This window comes from Amphibalanus amphitrite, unplaced genomic scaffold (assembly GCF_019059575.1).
Source record: "Amphibalanus amphitrite isolate SeventyFive unplaced genomic scaffold, NRLGWU_Aamphi_draft 000292F_arrow, whole genome shotgun sequence".
NCBI lineage: Eukaryota > Metazoa > Arthropoda > Thecostraca > Balanomorpha > Balanidae > Amphibalanus > Amphibalanus amphitrite.
The window spans coordinates 419,654-432,582 of NW_024881787.1; the positions used below are offsets into that span (position 1 = coordinate 419,654).

General features: G+C 55.2%; 1 protein-coding gene across 8 annotated transcripts in view; it reads left to right on the top strand.

Annotated features, from left to right (window-relative positions):
* LOC122387614 (flotillin-2-like) overlaps positions 1 to 12,929 on the top strand; it is a 29,482-nt gene that overhangs the window by 9,365 nt on the left and 7,188 nt on the right. For 6 of the 8 annotated variants that reach the window (XR_006257630.1, XM_043377962.1, XM_043377963.1 and 3 more), the window contains exons 2-9: positions 1,746 to 1,817; positions 2,945 to 3,039; positions 3,455 to 3,656; positions 6,597 to 6,829; positions 7,190 to 7,309; positions 11,111 to 11,218; positions 11,831 to 11,937; positions 12,111 to 12,294. Coding sequence is in view for 7 of the 8 variants with exons in the window: in XM_043377961.1 (XP_043233896.1) it covers positions 1,746 to 1,817; positions 2,945 to 3,039; positions 3,455 to 3,656; positions 6,597 to 6,829; positions 7,190 to 7,309; positions 11,111 to 11,218; positions 11,831 to 11,937; positions 12,111 to 12,294 (1,121 nt within the window). In the remaining variant the exon portion in view is untranslated. Of the gene's footprint in view, positions 1 to 1,745; positions 1,818 to 2,944; positions 3,040 to 3,454; positions 3,657 to 4,602; positions 4,642 to 4,792; positions 4,821 to 6,596; positions 6,830 to 7,189; positions 7,310 to 11,110; positions 11,219 to 11,830; positions 11,938 to 12,110; positions 12,295 to 12,929 lie in introns of those variants that run through there. The other 2 variants (XM_043377966.1, XM_043377967.1) reach the window with 2 other exon arrangements.

A 12,929-nucleotide genomic window follows, 5' to 3' on the forward strand; every position in this document is an offset into this window, starting at 1 on the left:
GGTCGCTTTTCCTGGCTCGGAGTCTGAACGCTTGACGGGGACCCTCTTAGCTACAGAAAGAGCCTCTGAGCACATGAAGGGGTCCCCTGAACACTTGATGGGGTCACCTGAGCTACAGAAAGGTCGTCTGAACTCTGAATACACAAGGCCCTCTGAGCGCATGAATAGGCCCTCTGAACTACAAGAAAACTCTGAGCATTTAAAGGGTCCCCTGAACGCCTGACAGGCTTCTCTGAGCGATAAAAGGGCCCCAAGCGCCTAAAGGGCCTCTGTACGCTTGACAAGGGCCTTATGAGTTACAGAAAAGCCCTGAGTACACGAGAGGGCCCTCTAAACTCATGAAGGGGTCCCTGATTCTTTGACGGGGCCCTCTGTGCACATTATAAAGAGCCCCTAATCGCTTGACGGGGGGCCCTCTAGGCTACATAAAGGCCCTCTGAATACACGACAGGACAGGCCTTAAAAGCGCCCAACCGATCTGTAGGGGCCTGTAACAGCCGCCTTTTCAATTTTTTCTAGATTGACCCTCTGTCGGCAATAGCTTTTGGCCACTGCTAGAACCTATTTAACGGTTTTATAGGGCCATTGCGCGACTACGAAGAAGTCTTGAAAGCTCAGACTGGGCTCCTGACTGTGGGATACTTGGTGTCATTAGTGCCTTTTCCGACTCGCTAGCTCAATTTGAGCGGGAGCTATTGACGAAAAACTAATATGACCCTATTGACGTCATAAAGGACGTCACGCAACGTCAACATTGCAAAAATGACGCCTCAAACCTTGCAAGGAGTGCATGAAATCACGATTCTGTGTGCTTGGGATAGTTGGAGATCGTTCCCGGTGCCAAAATAGCAGTTTTTATTTTTTTCCCGTTGACTTATAATGGTGAGGTCACGAAAATGACCTGACCTCATATCGACACCTTTTTTTTAAACCCCACATTTGTTCTCCGGTGAATTTCAGAGAAGTTGGTTAGAGACCTTCAAAAAAGGTACAATCACTCGATTTTTCTCAAGTTTGTCTGTCTTGGCAGATAAAGCAATACCAGAACAGGCCTACGAACACACATATTTGATCAGGATCGGACGATTGGACACTTTTAAAAGGAGATCTTTCGTGCCTCCCGGAAATTCACGGGAGAGCAGATGTGGGTTTTAAAAAAAGGTGTCGATATGACCTTTAGGAAAAATCCGAGATATACAAGTTGTGAGACTCGTAATGGATACTAGATCCTGCAAGTTTCATTTCCCTGTGAAAGCTACTCTGGCAGTGAGGGCGTTGCGAAGTTGCGACATCTGAAGACCGTGCAGAGTTCACTTATGACGTCATAGGTCAGCAATGACCTGACCTGACCCGAAAATGCGGTAGGGGTTAAAAGATGCGGCTTGAATCAAAGGTCAGGTCGCCAAGTTTCAGCTCTCTATCGCCAGCGTGTTCGGAGCTATCGCGAAAGAAAACCTAGGGGGGGGGGCGGTACCCACCCCCCGCCTCGGCCGGCGTGGGTAATGCATAGGCATTTCGGCCTTCTTCGCGTGTTTTGGTTGCAGTTCGTAAATTAGTGCTACTGCGACTATTGGAGGCCCCCGCTTGCATGGAGGGCGGAGGCCCCCTTGGCCGTTTGGGACCCCAGTGCAGGCAGTGCTTATGCCAAAGTTTCATCCATGTCTGCCTGAGGATTTATGTGACAGCTTTTACTAATTAATGTCAGTAATGCATTTCTGGCTGGTTAACAATGTACTTTGTTTCAGGTGTTTTGTTTAAAGCAGCCGTCATGGGGAATATCCACACTGTTGGGCCAAATGAAGCCCTCATAGTTTCAGGTATGCTTTTCTCAGTCTGCCACAATCAATGCAGAGCGCTCGTTTTTATTACACTGCAGCTATATTGCATGATCACCGGGTTGTGTTACGCAGCCAATAGTTGCGGGGCGGAGCTTCCTATTCAGTTGACGGGGGGGGGGGGGGCTGTCTAACCAACTTGCCATTTTGCCCCACCAATAAACATTTTGCCCCACCAACTTTAACTGATTTGGTGCTTAGCAAACCAATCTTTTTTTGCATCGAGGGACTTTGAAATACATGTGTAATGCAACATATTATCTATGTAATGAAAATAATTGATTCATTGTTGCACATTATCAACTTAAAGGGACTATCCCACCTTTAACATGGGGTTTGAGTTGAGATAGCCAAGTTTGCGGCGAGGTTCAGAAACCACTATCTATCTAGGTTGCAACCCCCGCGGCCTCTTGGTGTTGAAGAAATTCGTTCCCTTCATTTGAAAATGGGCCTTGTGCAAGGCCCTATCTTCAACATGGAGCGACCGTTAGTGTGACGTCACCTCGTTTAGTCATTCTGATTTAAATGGGTTTGTTCGTTGAAAAATCGCTTAAAACTTGGTCTGAACTTTCTTGTGGTGCCTACAGAATAAAAAGAATCAGCTTTATGACAGTAATGTGGCCTGGGGAAGGGGGTAATTTTGGGCTGTGACGTCACATATTTGAAAGTTTGCGTTTGGAATATGGGAAGCCTAAGATGTTAAGTGAAAAATAAATGCCAGAACCGTGTTCCTGGTCATCCAATCTATAAAGTCGGGCACAATTTAACTGGTTTTAACAACATTTTAGAAGGTGGGATAGTCCCTTTAACAATTGGACATTGTAGGTTTGATGACTTTTTGCCCCACCAGCTTCCCTGGAAAGGCTCCACCCATGTGTAGTTGGCTGTTTTTACGGGTCGGAATTTGGCAGGCACGCACCAGATATGGAGAGCAGGCGATTCTGGTGGTGCCTCCGTACGGCAAGTCGGGCGGGTGCTAGCGCCGGCTGTCTGGGGAGGGGGAAGGGCGAGCGGTCCGCTGACGCCGCCCTGCGCCCGGTCCGGTGGGTGCTAGCGCCGGCGGTCTGGGGAGGGAGGTCCGCTGACGCCGCCCTGCGCCCGGTCCGCAGGAGGGTGGTGCGGCTCCCAACAGAAGCGGACCATCGTCGGCGGCTGGGCCTGGGCCTGGTGGGCCGTCACCGACGTCCAGTCACTCAGCCTCGAGGTAGGGCTCGTGCAGTCACTCAGTGCAGTGTCTGTGCTCGGCTGGGCCTGGTCTGTCGTGTCTGTCGGGAGGCGGTGACCCCCCGCTGACCGTCCCCGTCTGTCTCTCTCTCTCTCTCTCTCTCTCTCTCTCTCTCTCTCTCTCTCTCTCTCTCTCTCTCTCTCTCTCTCTCTCTCTCTCTCTCTCTCTCTCTCTCTCTCTCTCTCTCTCTCTCTCTCTCTCTCTCTCTCTCTCTCTCCTCTCTCTCTCTCTCTCTCTCTCTCTCTCTCTCTCTCTCTCTCTCTCTCTCTCTCTCTCTCTCTCTCTCTCTCTCTCTCTCTCTCTCTCTCTCTCTCTCTCTCTCTCTCTCTCTCTCTCTCTCTCTCTCTCTCTCTCTCTCTCTCTCTCTCTCTCTCTCTCTCTCTCTGCGCGGCAGACGATGACGCTGAACCCGATGTGTGAGCGCGTGGAGACGGCGCAGGGCGTGCCGCTCACCGTCAACGCCGTGGCCCAGTGCAAGATCATCAAACAGGACGACATCCTGAAGACGGCCTCCGAACAGTTCCTCGGAAAGTCGGTGGAGGACATCGAGCTTACCATACTGCAGACGCTCGAGGGACACCTGCGGGCCATCCTCGGTAACTGCAGGGGCCGGGTGGGGTGGGGAGGGGGCAGCTAGTTAGTCACCATACTGCAGACGCTCGAGGGACACCTGCGGGCCATCCTCGGTAACTGCAGGGGCCGGGTGGGGTGGGGAGGGGGTAGCTAGTTAGTCACCATACTGCAGACGCTCGAGGGACACCTGCGGGCCATCCTCGGTACCTGCAGGGGCCGGGTGGGGTGGGGAGGGGGCAGCTAGTTAGTCACCATACTGCAGACGCTCGAGGGACACCTGCGGGCCATCCTCGGTAACTGCAGGGGCCGGGTGGGGTGGGGAGGGGCAGCTAGTTAGTCACCATACTGCAGACGCTCGAGGGACACCTGCGGGCCATCCTCGGTAACTGCAGGGGCCGGGTGGGGTGGGGAGGGGGCAGCTAGTTAGTCGCCATACTGCAGACGCTCGAGGGACACCTGCGGGCCATCCTCGGTAACTGCAGGGGCCGGGTGGGGTGGGGAGGGGGTAGCTAGTTAGTCACCATACTGCAGACGCTCGAGGGACACCTGCGGGCCATCCTCGGTAACTGCAGGGGCCGGGTGGGGTGGGGAGGGGCAGCTAGTTAGTCGCCATACTGCAGACGCTCGAGGGACACCTGCGGGCCATCCTCGGTAACTGCAGGGGCCGGGTGGGGTGGGGAGGGGCAGCTAGTTAGTCGCCATACTACAGACGCTCGAGGGACACCTGCGGGCCATCCTCGGTAACTGCAGGGGCCGGGCGGGGTGGGGAGGGGCAGCTAGTTAGTCGCCATACTACAGACGCTCGAGGGACACCTGCGGGCCATCCTCGGTAACTGCAGGGGCCGGGCGGGGTGGGGAGGGGCAGCTAGTTAGTCGCCATACTGCAGACGCTCGAGGGACACCTGCGGGCCATCCTCGGTAACTGCAGGGGCCGGGTGGGGTGGGGAGGGGGCAGCTAGTTAGTCACCATACTGCAGACGCTCGAGGGACACCTGCGGGCCATCCTCGGTAACTGCAGGGGCCGGGTGGGGTGGGGAGGGGCAGCTAGTTAGTCACCATACTGCAGACGCTCGAGGGACACCTGCGGGCCATCCTCGGTACCTGCAGGGGCCGGGTGGGGTGGGGAGGGGGCAGCTAGATAGTCACCATACTACAGACGCTCGAGGGACACCTGCGGGCCATCCTCGGTAACTGCAGGGGCCGGGTGGGGTGGGGAGGGGCAGCTAGTTAGTCACCATACTGCAGACGCTCGAGGGATTCCTGCGGGCCATCCTTGGCTGCTGGAATGGGGGTGGGAAGAGCTGAGGACAACCAGATATTAATATGACTCGATCAGGTTTATTCAAGCTGTACCCTTGTCTCTGCCCTCTGACCACTGTCCTCTGACCACTGTCCTCTGACCACTGTCCTCTTGCCTCTGTCGTCTGGCCGCTATCCTCTTGTGTCTGTCCTCTGATTGCTGTCCTCTGTCCTCCGACCGCTGTCCCCTGACCGCTGTCCTCTGACTGCTGTCCTCTGTCTAACCGCTGTCCTCTGACCGCTGTCCTCTGACCGCTGTCCTCTGACCGCTGTCCTCTGACCGCTGTCCTCTGACCGCTGTCCTCTGACCGCTGTCCTCTGACCGCTGTCCTCTGACCTCAGGAACGCTGACTGCTGTCCTCTGACCGCTGTCCTCTGACCGCTGTCCTCTGACCTCAGGAACGCTGACTGCTGTCCTCTGACCCCTGTCCTCTGACCGCTGTCCTTTGACGGCTGTCCTCTGACCGCTGTCCTCTGACTGACTCCTGTCCTCTGACCGCTGTCCTCTGACCGCTGTCCTCTGACCGCTGTCTGACCACTGTCCTCTTGTCTCTGCCCTCTGACCGCTGTCCTCTGTCCTCTGTCCTCTGACCGCTGTCCTCTGTCCTCTGTCCTCTGACCGCTGTCCTCTGACCTCAGGAACGCTGACTGCTGTCCTCTGACCTCAGGAACGCTGACTGCTGTGCTCTGACCGCTGTCCTTTGACGGCTGTCCTCTGACCGCTGTCCTCTGACCGCTGTCCTCTGACCGCTGTCCTCTGATTGACTGCTGTCCTCTGACCGCTGTCCTCTGACTGACTGCTGTCCTCTGACTGACTGATGTCCTCTGACTGACCGCTGTCCTCTGACTGACTCCTGTCCTCTGACCGCTGTCCTCTGACTCCTGTCCTCTGACTGACTCCTGTCCTCTGACCGCTGTCCTCTGACTGACCGCTGTCCTCTGACCGCTGTCCTCTGACCGCTGTCCTCTGACCGCTGTCCTCTGACCGCTGTCCTCTGACCACTGTCCTCTTGTCTCTGTCCTCTGACCGCTGTCCTCTGACCGCTGTCCTCTGACCACTGTCCTCTTGTCTCTGTCCTCTGACCGCTGTCCTCTGACCGCTGTCCTCTGACCACTGTCCTCTTGTCTCTGTCCTCTGACTGCTGTCCTCTGACCGCTGTCCTCTGACTGACTGCTGTCCTCTGACTGACTGCTGTCCTCTGACTGACCGCTGTCCTCTGACTGACTCCTGTCCTCTGACCGCTGTCCTCTGACTGACTCCTGTCCTCTGACCGCTGTCCTCTGACTGACTGCTGTCCTCTGACCGCTGTCCTTTGACGGCTGTCCTCTGACCGCTGTCCTCTGACCGCTGTCCTCTGACCGCTGTCCTCTGACCGCTGTCCTCTGACCGCTGTCCTCTGACTGACTGCTGTCCTCTGACCGCTGTCCTCTGACTCCTGTCCTCTGACTGACTCCTGTCCTCTGACTGACCGCTGTCCTCTGACCGCTGTCCTCTGACCGCTGTCCTCTGACCGCTGTCCTCTGACCGCTGTCCTCTGACCGCTGTCCTCTGACCGCTGTCCTCTGACCGCTGTCCTCTGACCGCTGTCCCCTGGCCGCTGTCCTCTGACTGACTGCTGTCCTCTGACCGCTGTCCTCTGACCGCTGCTGTTCTCTGACCTCAGGAACGCTGACCGTGGAGGAGATATTCAAGGACCGGGACCAGTTCGCCGCCCTGGTGCGCGAGGTGGCCGCCCCGGACGTCGGACGCATGGGTGTGGAGATCCTCAGTTTCACCATCAAGGACGTGTACGACTCGGTGGAGTACCTCTCGTCGCTGGGTCGCACGCAGACGGCCGCCGTCAAGAGAGACGCCAACACCGGCGTGGCCATGGCGCAGCGGGATGCCGGCATCCGGGTGGGTGGGGGACTCCGGCAGGGTTGGTGGGGGACACCGGCAGGGTGGGTGGGGGACACCGGCAGCCGGACCGGCGGGTGGGGGACACCGGCAGGGCGGGTGGGGGACTCCGGCAGCTCCAGGTGGGTGCGTGGGGGACTCCAGCAGCCGGACGGGTGGGTGGGGGACACCGGCAGGGTGGGTGGGTGGGGGACACCGGCAGGGTGGGTGGGTGGGGGACACCGGCAGGGTGGGTGGGTGGGGGACTCTGGCAGCCGGACCGGCGGCGCCGCGCTGGGCGGGCTACACCGAGTGCAGTTGTAATTTAGCTGGCCGCGCCGTGCTGGTGACATCTGTCTGTCTGTCTGTGTGTGCCTCCAGGAGGCCGAGTGCGAGCGCGCCGCCATGGACGTCAAGTACAGTACCGACACCAAGATCGAGGACAACACCAAGGCGTTCAAGCTGCAGAAGGCCCAGTTCGACCGGGAGGTCAACACGGCGGTACGTGCGGCGGCGGGCGCGGCCGGCGGCCGTACGCACCCCTCTGGCGGCGGCTGACTGAGGGGCTGATCCCCAGCGGCGGCTGACTGAGGGGCTGATCCCCAGCGGCGGCTGACTGGGGGGCTGATCCCCAGCGGCGGCTGACTGAGGGGCTGATCCCCAGCGGCGGCTGACTGGGGGGCTGATCCCCAGCGGCGGCTGACTGAGGGGCTGATCCCCAGCGGCGGCTGACTGAGGGGCTGGTCCCCAGCGGCGGCTGACTGGGGGGCTGGTCCCCAGCGGCGGCTGACTGGGGGGCTGATCCCCAGCGGCGGCTGACTGAGGGGCTGATCCCCAGCGGCGGCTGACTGGGGGGCTGATCCCCAGCGGCGGCTGACTGAGGGGCTGATCCCCAGCGGCGGCTGACTGAGGGGCTGATCCCCAGCGGCGGCTGACTGAGGGGCTGATCCCCAGCGGCGGCTGACTGGGGGGCTGATCCCCAGCGGCGGCTGACTGAGGGGCTGATCCCCAGCGGCGGCTGACTGAGGGGCTGATCCCCAGCGGCGGCTGACTGGGGGGCCCTATGTAGGCGCCGGGTAGGTTGGCTGTGGCACGGCTGCTGGCTCTGGTTAGACGCGCGGCGAGCGGTCACCGAGCGCTGTCTCGGATCGATGCCCTTCGCACTGATTGCGGCCCCCGGGACGGGGCAGCTTGTTGCACGTCAACTGGGTACATTTGAACCGTCCGGATGTGCGGGGCTGTAGCTCCTCATACAGCGCAGAGCCGGTGCTCGGGCCCTCTGACATGACCTTGACCCGAGGTCAAATTTTCAACTTGACCTTTCGATGTCAACATATAGTTCATTCGACGCGTCTCGACGAGAGGAAAGCGATGCTGGCAAAATAAATATCGTGGCTCTCTTGAGTCAAAAGTTATTACCGAAAAACATATTTCGTGAAAACGGCTATCTTGAGAGTTTTTGCCCTCTGGAGGCTAATCTGTTAACCTGAGGTCAAATGTGAGAACAAAATTCAGAAAGGTCTTTAAACTGGCTAGCAAATGTGCTTTTCCGCGGCGCTGTAGCTCCAATGGCTCCCGAGTTGGCCGTTGGCAGCTTCCAAAATTGTTTTAGTGGACTTATTTTGACCTTTGCTAACCTATGGCGACCTGACATTTGATCTGATCTAAAAATGGCCGAGGTGTTTCCGTAATTATTTTTGACGCTCTTTCGATTGCCGCTTACTGTGTGTCGCTACGTGGCCCAGGAGCCGAATTACACCAGAGGGAGGGGGCGTGAAAACGCCCCCCCCCCCCCCAGCACGACGCGGAAAACTCGGGCCACCAGCACGGCGGTGGTCTGCAGTCACAATACCCGTCTTAAGGCCGCCCCACACTGGACCTCGCATGCGGGTTTTGAGTTTGCGGGCATAATATTAATTCATAGAGTGATTAGACCGTTCCCTTATGGTAACTTTATGAATGCAATGAAGCCGGTACACCTTCAGAAAATTACATATAGTCGCAATACCAGCGCAACAAACCAAAATTCGACTCCAACAAAAAACCCGCAAACCTCGCAGAACTCGCAGACCTCGCAGCGAGGAGAATCGAAAGTGACTCAAAATCAACTTTTGGAATGCGATGCAAGGTCGCTCGCAAGCTAAAAACATGCACACTCGCTTGTTAGAGGGTAGTGTGGGTCACTCAGCTTAGATTGTATCATTTGATTTAGAAGAAACCCGAAAACCCAAAAACTCGCACCCCGCATGCGAGTTCCAGTGTGGGGCGGCCTTAATGTCCGGCATTTTCGTTAATTTTCCGTCCAAAAATGTTAAAGTAGGCCATTTGTCCAAATATATCCGAAAGTTATGCAGTAATCAACACTCAAAACTATCATTTAGATTACTTATTCTGTAATTTTACCAACCGAAAAGTGTTCATTATATTGAGAGCTTAACAAGCTTTCCATTGGCCAATCAATGCTATGCACGATTACTTTATAAAAATGCTGAAATGTAGCAAACCATCGTCCAATGTTGTCCAGTCTGCTGCCTTTGTTCAACCAATTCCGAATTGGACATTATAAAGAATCGGAACTCCGAATGTCCAGGTTCCGATTGATACCACTATAACAGATGAAGTAAGGTTTGGTAGAGTTTTTATCGAACAGAAATGTTAGACGGTCTGTCTATTGAAGAGAGGCGAATTCTGTCAACTGACCGGTGTGCAGCGTACAGATATTGATACTTTGCAACTGTTATTTTTGTTGTGTTGATTTTTCAAATGAAGGTAGGGGAAGGTGGGGTAAGACGGACCAGCTAAGGTTTGAGGCCGCATATCTTGCTACACTGCTCTCGTAATTCATATTATTTATAGTCTTCGGAATGCTCAATCCTTCCTCTGTTGATATGTGTAAAGACTAAATTTCAAATTAAAGACATCTAGGTGGTGGATGCTCTTAAAGAGGGACATGTCAAAATTTCAGACAAGAAAAAACGTGGGGTAAGACGGACCACCCAGCAGTGCCTGCTATCCGTTCATGTGTGTTACACTTCTGCTCTGTACTCTTGTAAGAAAAAGTAACCAGAATGGTAAAATAACAAAATGAGCCTTTATTCTTTACTCATGTGTGATGGAAGTGCAGCTAAAAGCTGGGAACATGTGTGTTGATTGTCGTTTGGCATGAATGCATGCTAACTGAGCACTTGCATGCATGGCTCACATGCAACAAAGACTCCTTCCTGAAAAATTAGGTTACTTAAACTTGTGTCAATGTTTTGGAAAAGAACTTTCCATACGCAGGGTACAATGGACCACCACAGGGTAAGATGGACCACAATGGTCCGTCTTGCCCCAAATCTAAATTATTTCATTATCATGATGTATATGTCAAATAGCCCAACATTGCAAAACCTTGCCTTTCCTTAAGTGTGACTATAACTAAGTTTATAACTTTTTTCTTCACAGTTAAGTGCAAAATAGAAACTAATCATGCAAGAAAGGCGCCGTAATTTAATCACCCGTAGACCTCTTATAATTAGATCGCTTTGACGAAAACATTTTTCTCAATAACTTAAAAGCTATGCATCCTTGCAGCTTGAGCTCAAGGTGGCCATTGTTACGAAGGAAAACAAACTTAGTGGGCGCATAAAGCAGTAGATACCAGCAGCGGTTCAGCCGGGAGGGCTGGTGGTCCGTATTGCCCCGCTGGGCCGTCTTACCCCACCTTCCCCTATGTTTAGAATTGTTCTGCCTATTTGTTTATGGATCAAACAATATCGGTGATGGCGAGATTATCGTTTTTATGGCATGTAAAGGCAGTATGTTCATATTGTTCAACATACCCTACGGTGGGGGTGGGGCAATTTGAACACACCGTGACTTTGTAGAGAAGTGAGGCTATGCTATTCGAGGTATGCTCGGCTCGTCCAAAAATGAGGCTTGCATGGTGAAACTTGAAGCCGAGCTAGAAAAGGGGAGGGAGGGGTGTTCAAACGTCTCCCTGGCCCGGCGCGATTAGCGCCGAGCGCCGGCCCGGCACGGGCTAATTTTTGGCTGCTACGTTCAAAGCCGCAATGTCACCTAGAGGGTTGTTATGAAATGATGTGTATGCTTTTTTAGTGTATTTGTGAGTTTTTGAATTAGGCTTGCGCTGCTGTGCCGACTCGCCCACCGCGCTGGTTGCTTGTTACTTTTAGGTAGGTGTGGGTTTTATTGCGCTTCCACAGACAGCTCCTTTTTGACCCATGTGCTAGAGGTGCCAGTGGGCCCAGTGTGCGCTGGCAGACCGCTCTCACCGGGTGTGGCGCGGTGCGTCCCCAGAGGGCAGAGGCACAGCTCGCCTACGAACTGCAGGAGGCGAAAGAGAAGCAGAGAATTCGAAACGAGGAGATCTCCATCGACATCATCGAAAGGAAAAAGCAGATTCAGGTGGGTGAACGGCCCTGCCCCGTCTGCTGCCCCAGAGACAGGCCAGGCAGCCCCGTCCGCTGCCCCCCCCCCGCCCTGCCCCGTCCGCTGCCCCCAGTGCCCTGCTCAGGTTTGTGACTGTGTGCCTGTGTCTGTGACTGTGTGTCCGTGTTTGTGACTGTGTGTGTTTGTGTGACAGTGTCGGTGTGACTGTTACTGTGTGACTGTGAAAAGTGCCCGTGTGACTGTGTTTCTGTGTGTCGGTGCGACTGTGTGACTGTGAAATGTGTCTGTGTGACTGTGAAATGTGTCTGTGTGACTGTGAAATGTGTCTGTGTGACTGTGTGTCTGTGTGTCGGTGCGACTGTGTGTCTGTGTGTCGGTGCGACTGTGTGACTGTGAAATGTGACTGTGTGACTGTGAAATGTGTCTGTGTGACTGTGTGTCTGTGTGTCGGTGCGACTGTGTGACTGTGAAATGTGTCTGTGTGACTGTGTGTCTGTGTGTCGGTGCGACTGTGTGACTGTGAAATGTGACTGTGTGACTCTGTCTGTGTGGCTGTGTCTGTGTGGCTGTACCTGTGTGTCGGTGCGACTGTAGTTGCGTGACGGTGACCGTGTGTCTGTCCCGCAGGTGGAGGAGAAGGAGATTCAGCGTAAGGAGAAGGAGCTCACCGGCACCGTCAAGCTGCCCGCCGAGGCCGAGAGCTACAAACTGGAGGCGCTCGCAGAGGGTAAACGGTACGCTGACTGACGCGCCAGCTCGGCCCGGCGCCGGCGGCCACCCGTTTGTACCGCTTCTGCTGGGTCGGGCTCTTTTTGTGCAATGCTTTTCATGCCCGTGACCTAGGTACAATACGCGACTTCTGACCCGTGGTCAGATACAGTACCTGTGACCGGTGACCCGTCGCCAGGTACCAGACGGTCGAGCTGGCCAAGGCCGAGGCGGAGACGATTCGGCTGATTGGCACTGCCGAGGCGGTCGGCATCGAGGCGGTCGGGCGCGCCGACGCCGAGCGGATGCGCATGAAGGCGGCAGCGTACCGTCAGTATGGCGACGCCGCCATGGCGGCCATGGTGCTGGAGGCGCTGCCCAAGGTCAGTAGGGGGACCGGCCGCGGCTGCCGCGGCGCCCGGTCGGCCGAGAGGCCGCCACTATACGCCGTCCCTACTCGTCTCCCACGCGGTGGCGGTGATCACTCGGCGCCGGCCGGCCGGAGACCGAGAGGCCGCCACTATACGCCGTCCCTACTCGTCTCCCACGCGGTGGCGCTGATCACTCGGCGCCGGTCGCGCTCAGCGGCGGTCGTTCTCCGGACCTTTTGGAACATTTTCTGTCCCAGTTTTACCTTTCTTGTTATGTTATCCCTGTACCTATTCGTAATGAAACATGCGGATTGTTTCGATAGCTTAGTGACCATCCCACTTTAACATTATTTTTTAGTTGAGATAGCCAAATTGGGGTGCACTTACCGGTGCACTTACCGTGACTTGCACTGACCGGTTTGGACACTCACAGCATCGAGAACTGCTTCAATTCAGAGATATTAAATTTCAAAGTTGCAGCACTTTGGTTTCAGAAGTGCTAATACATTTGAATGCCCCCTCTGAATTTGTGACGTCAGCGCAGATCTAGCGATTTTAAAATCTTGTACTAACATCTTTGTGAAGCAGTGGTGGTGGTATATGCTGTTTGCGCGCAACATCTGCTGCACTTTTAAGTTACCAAATTA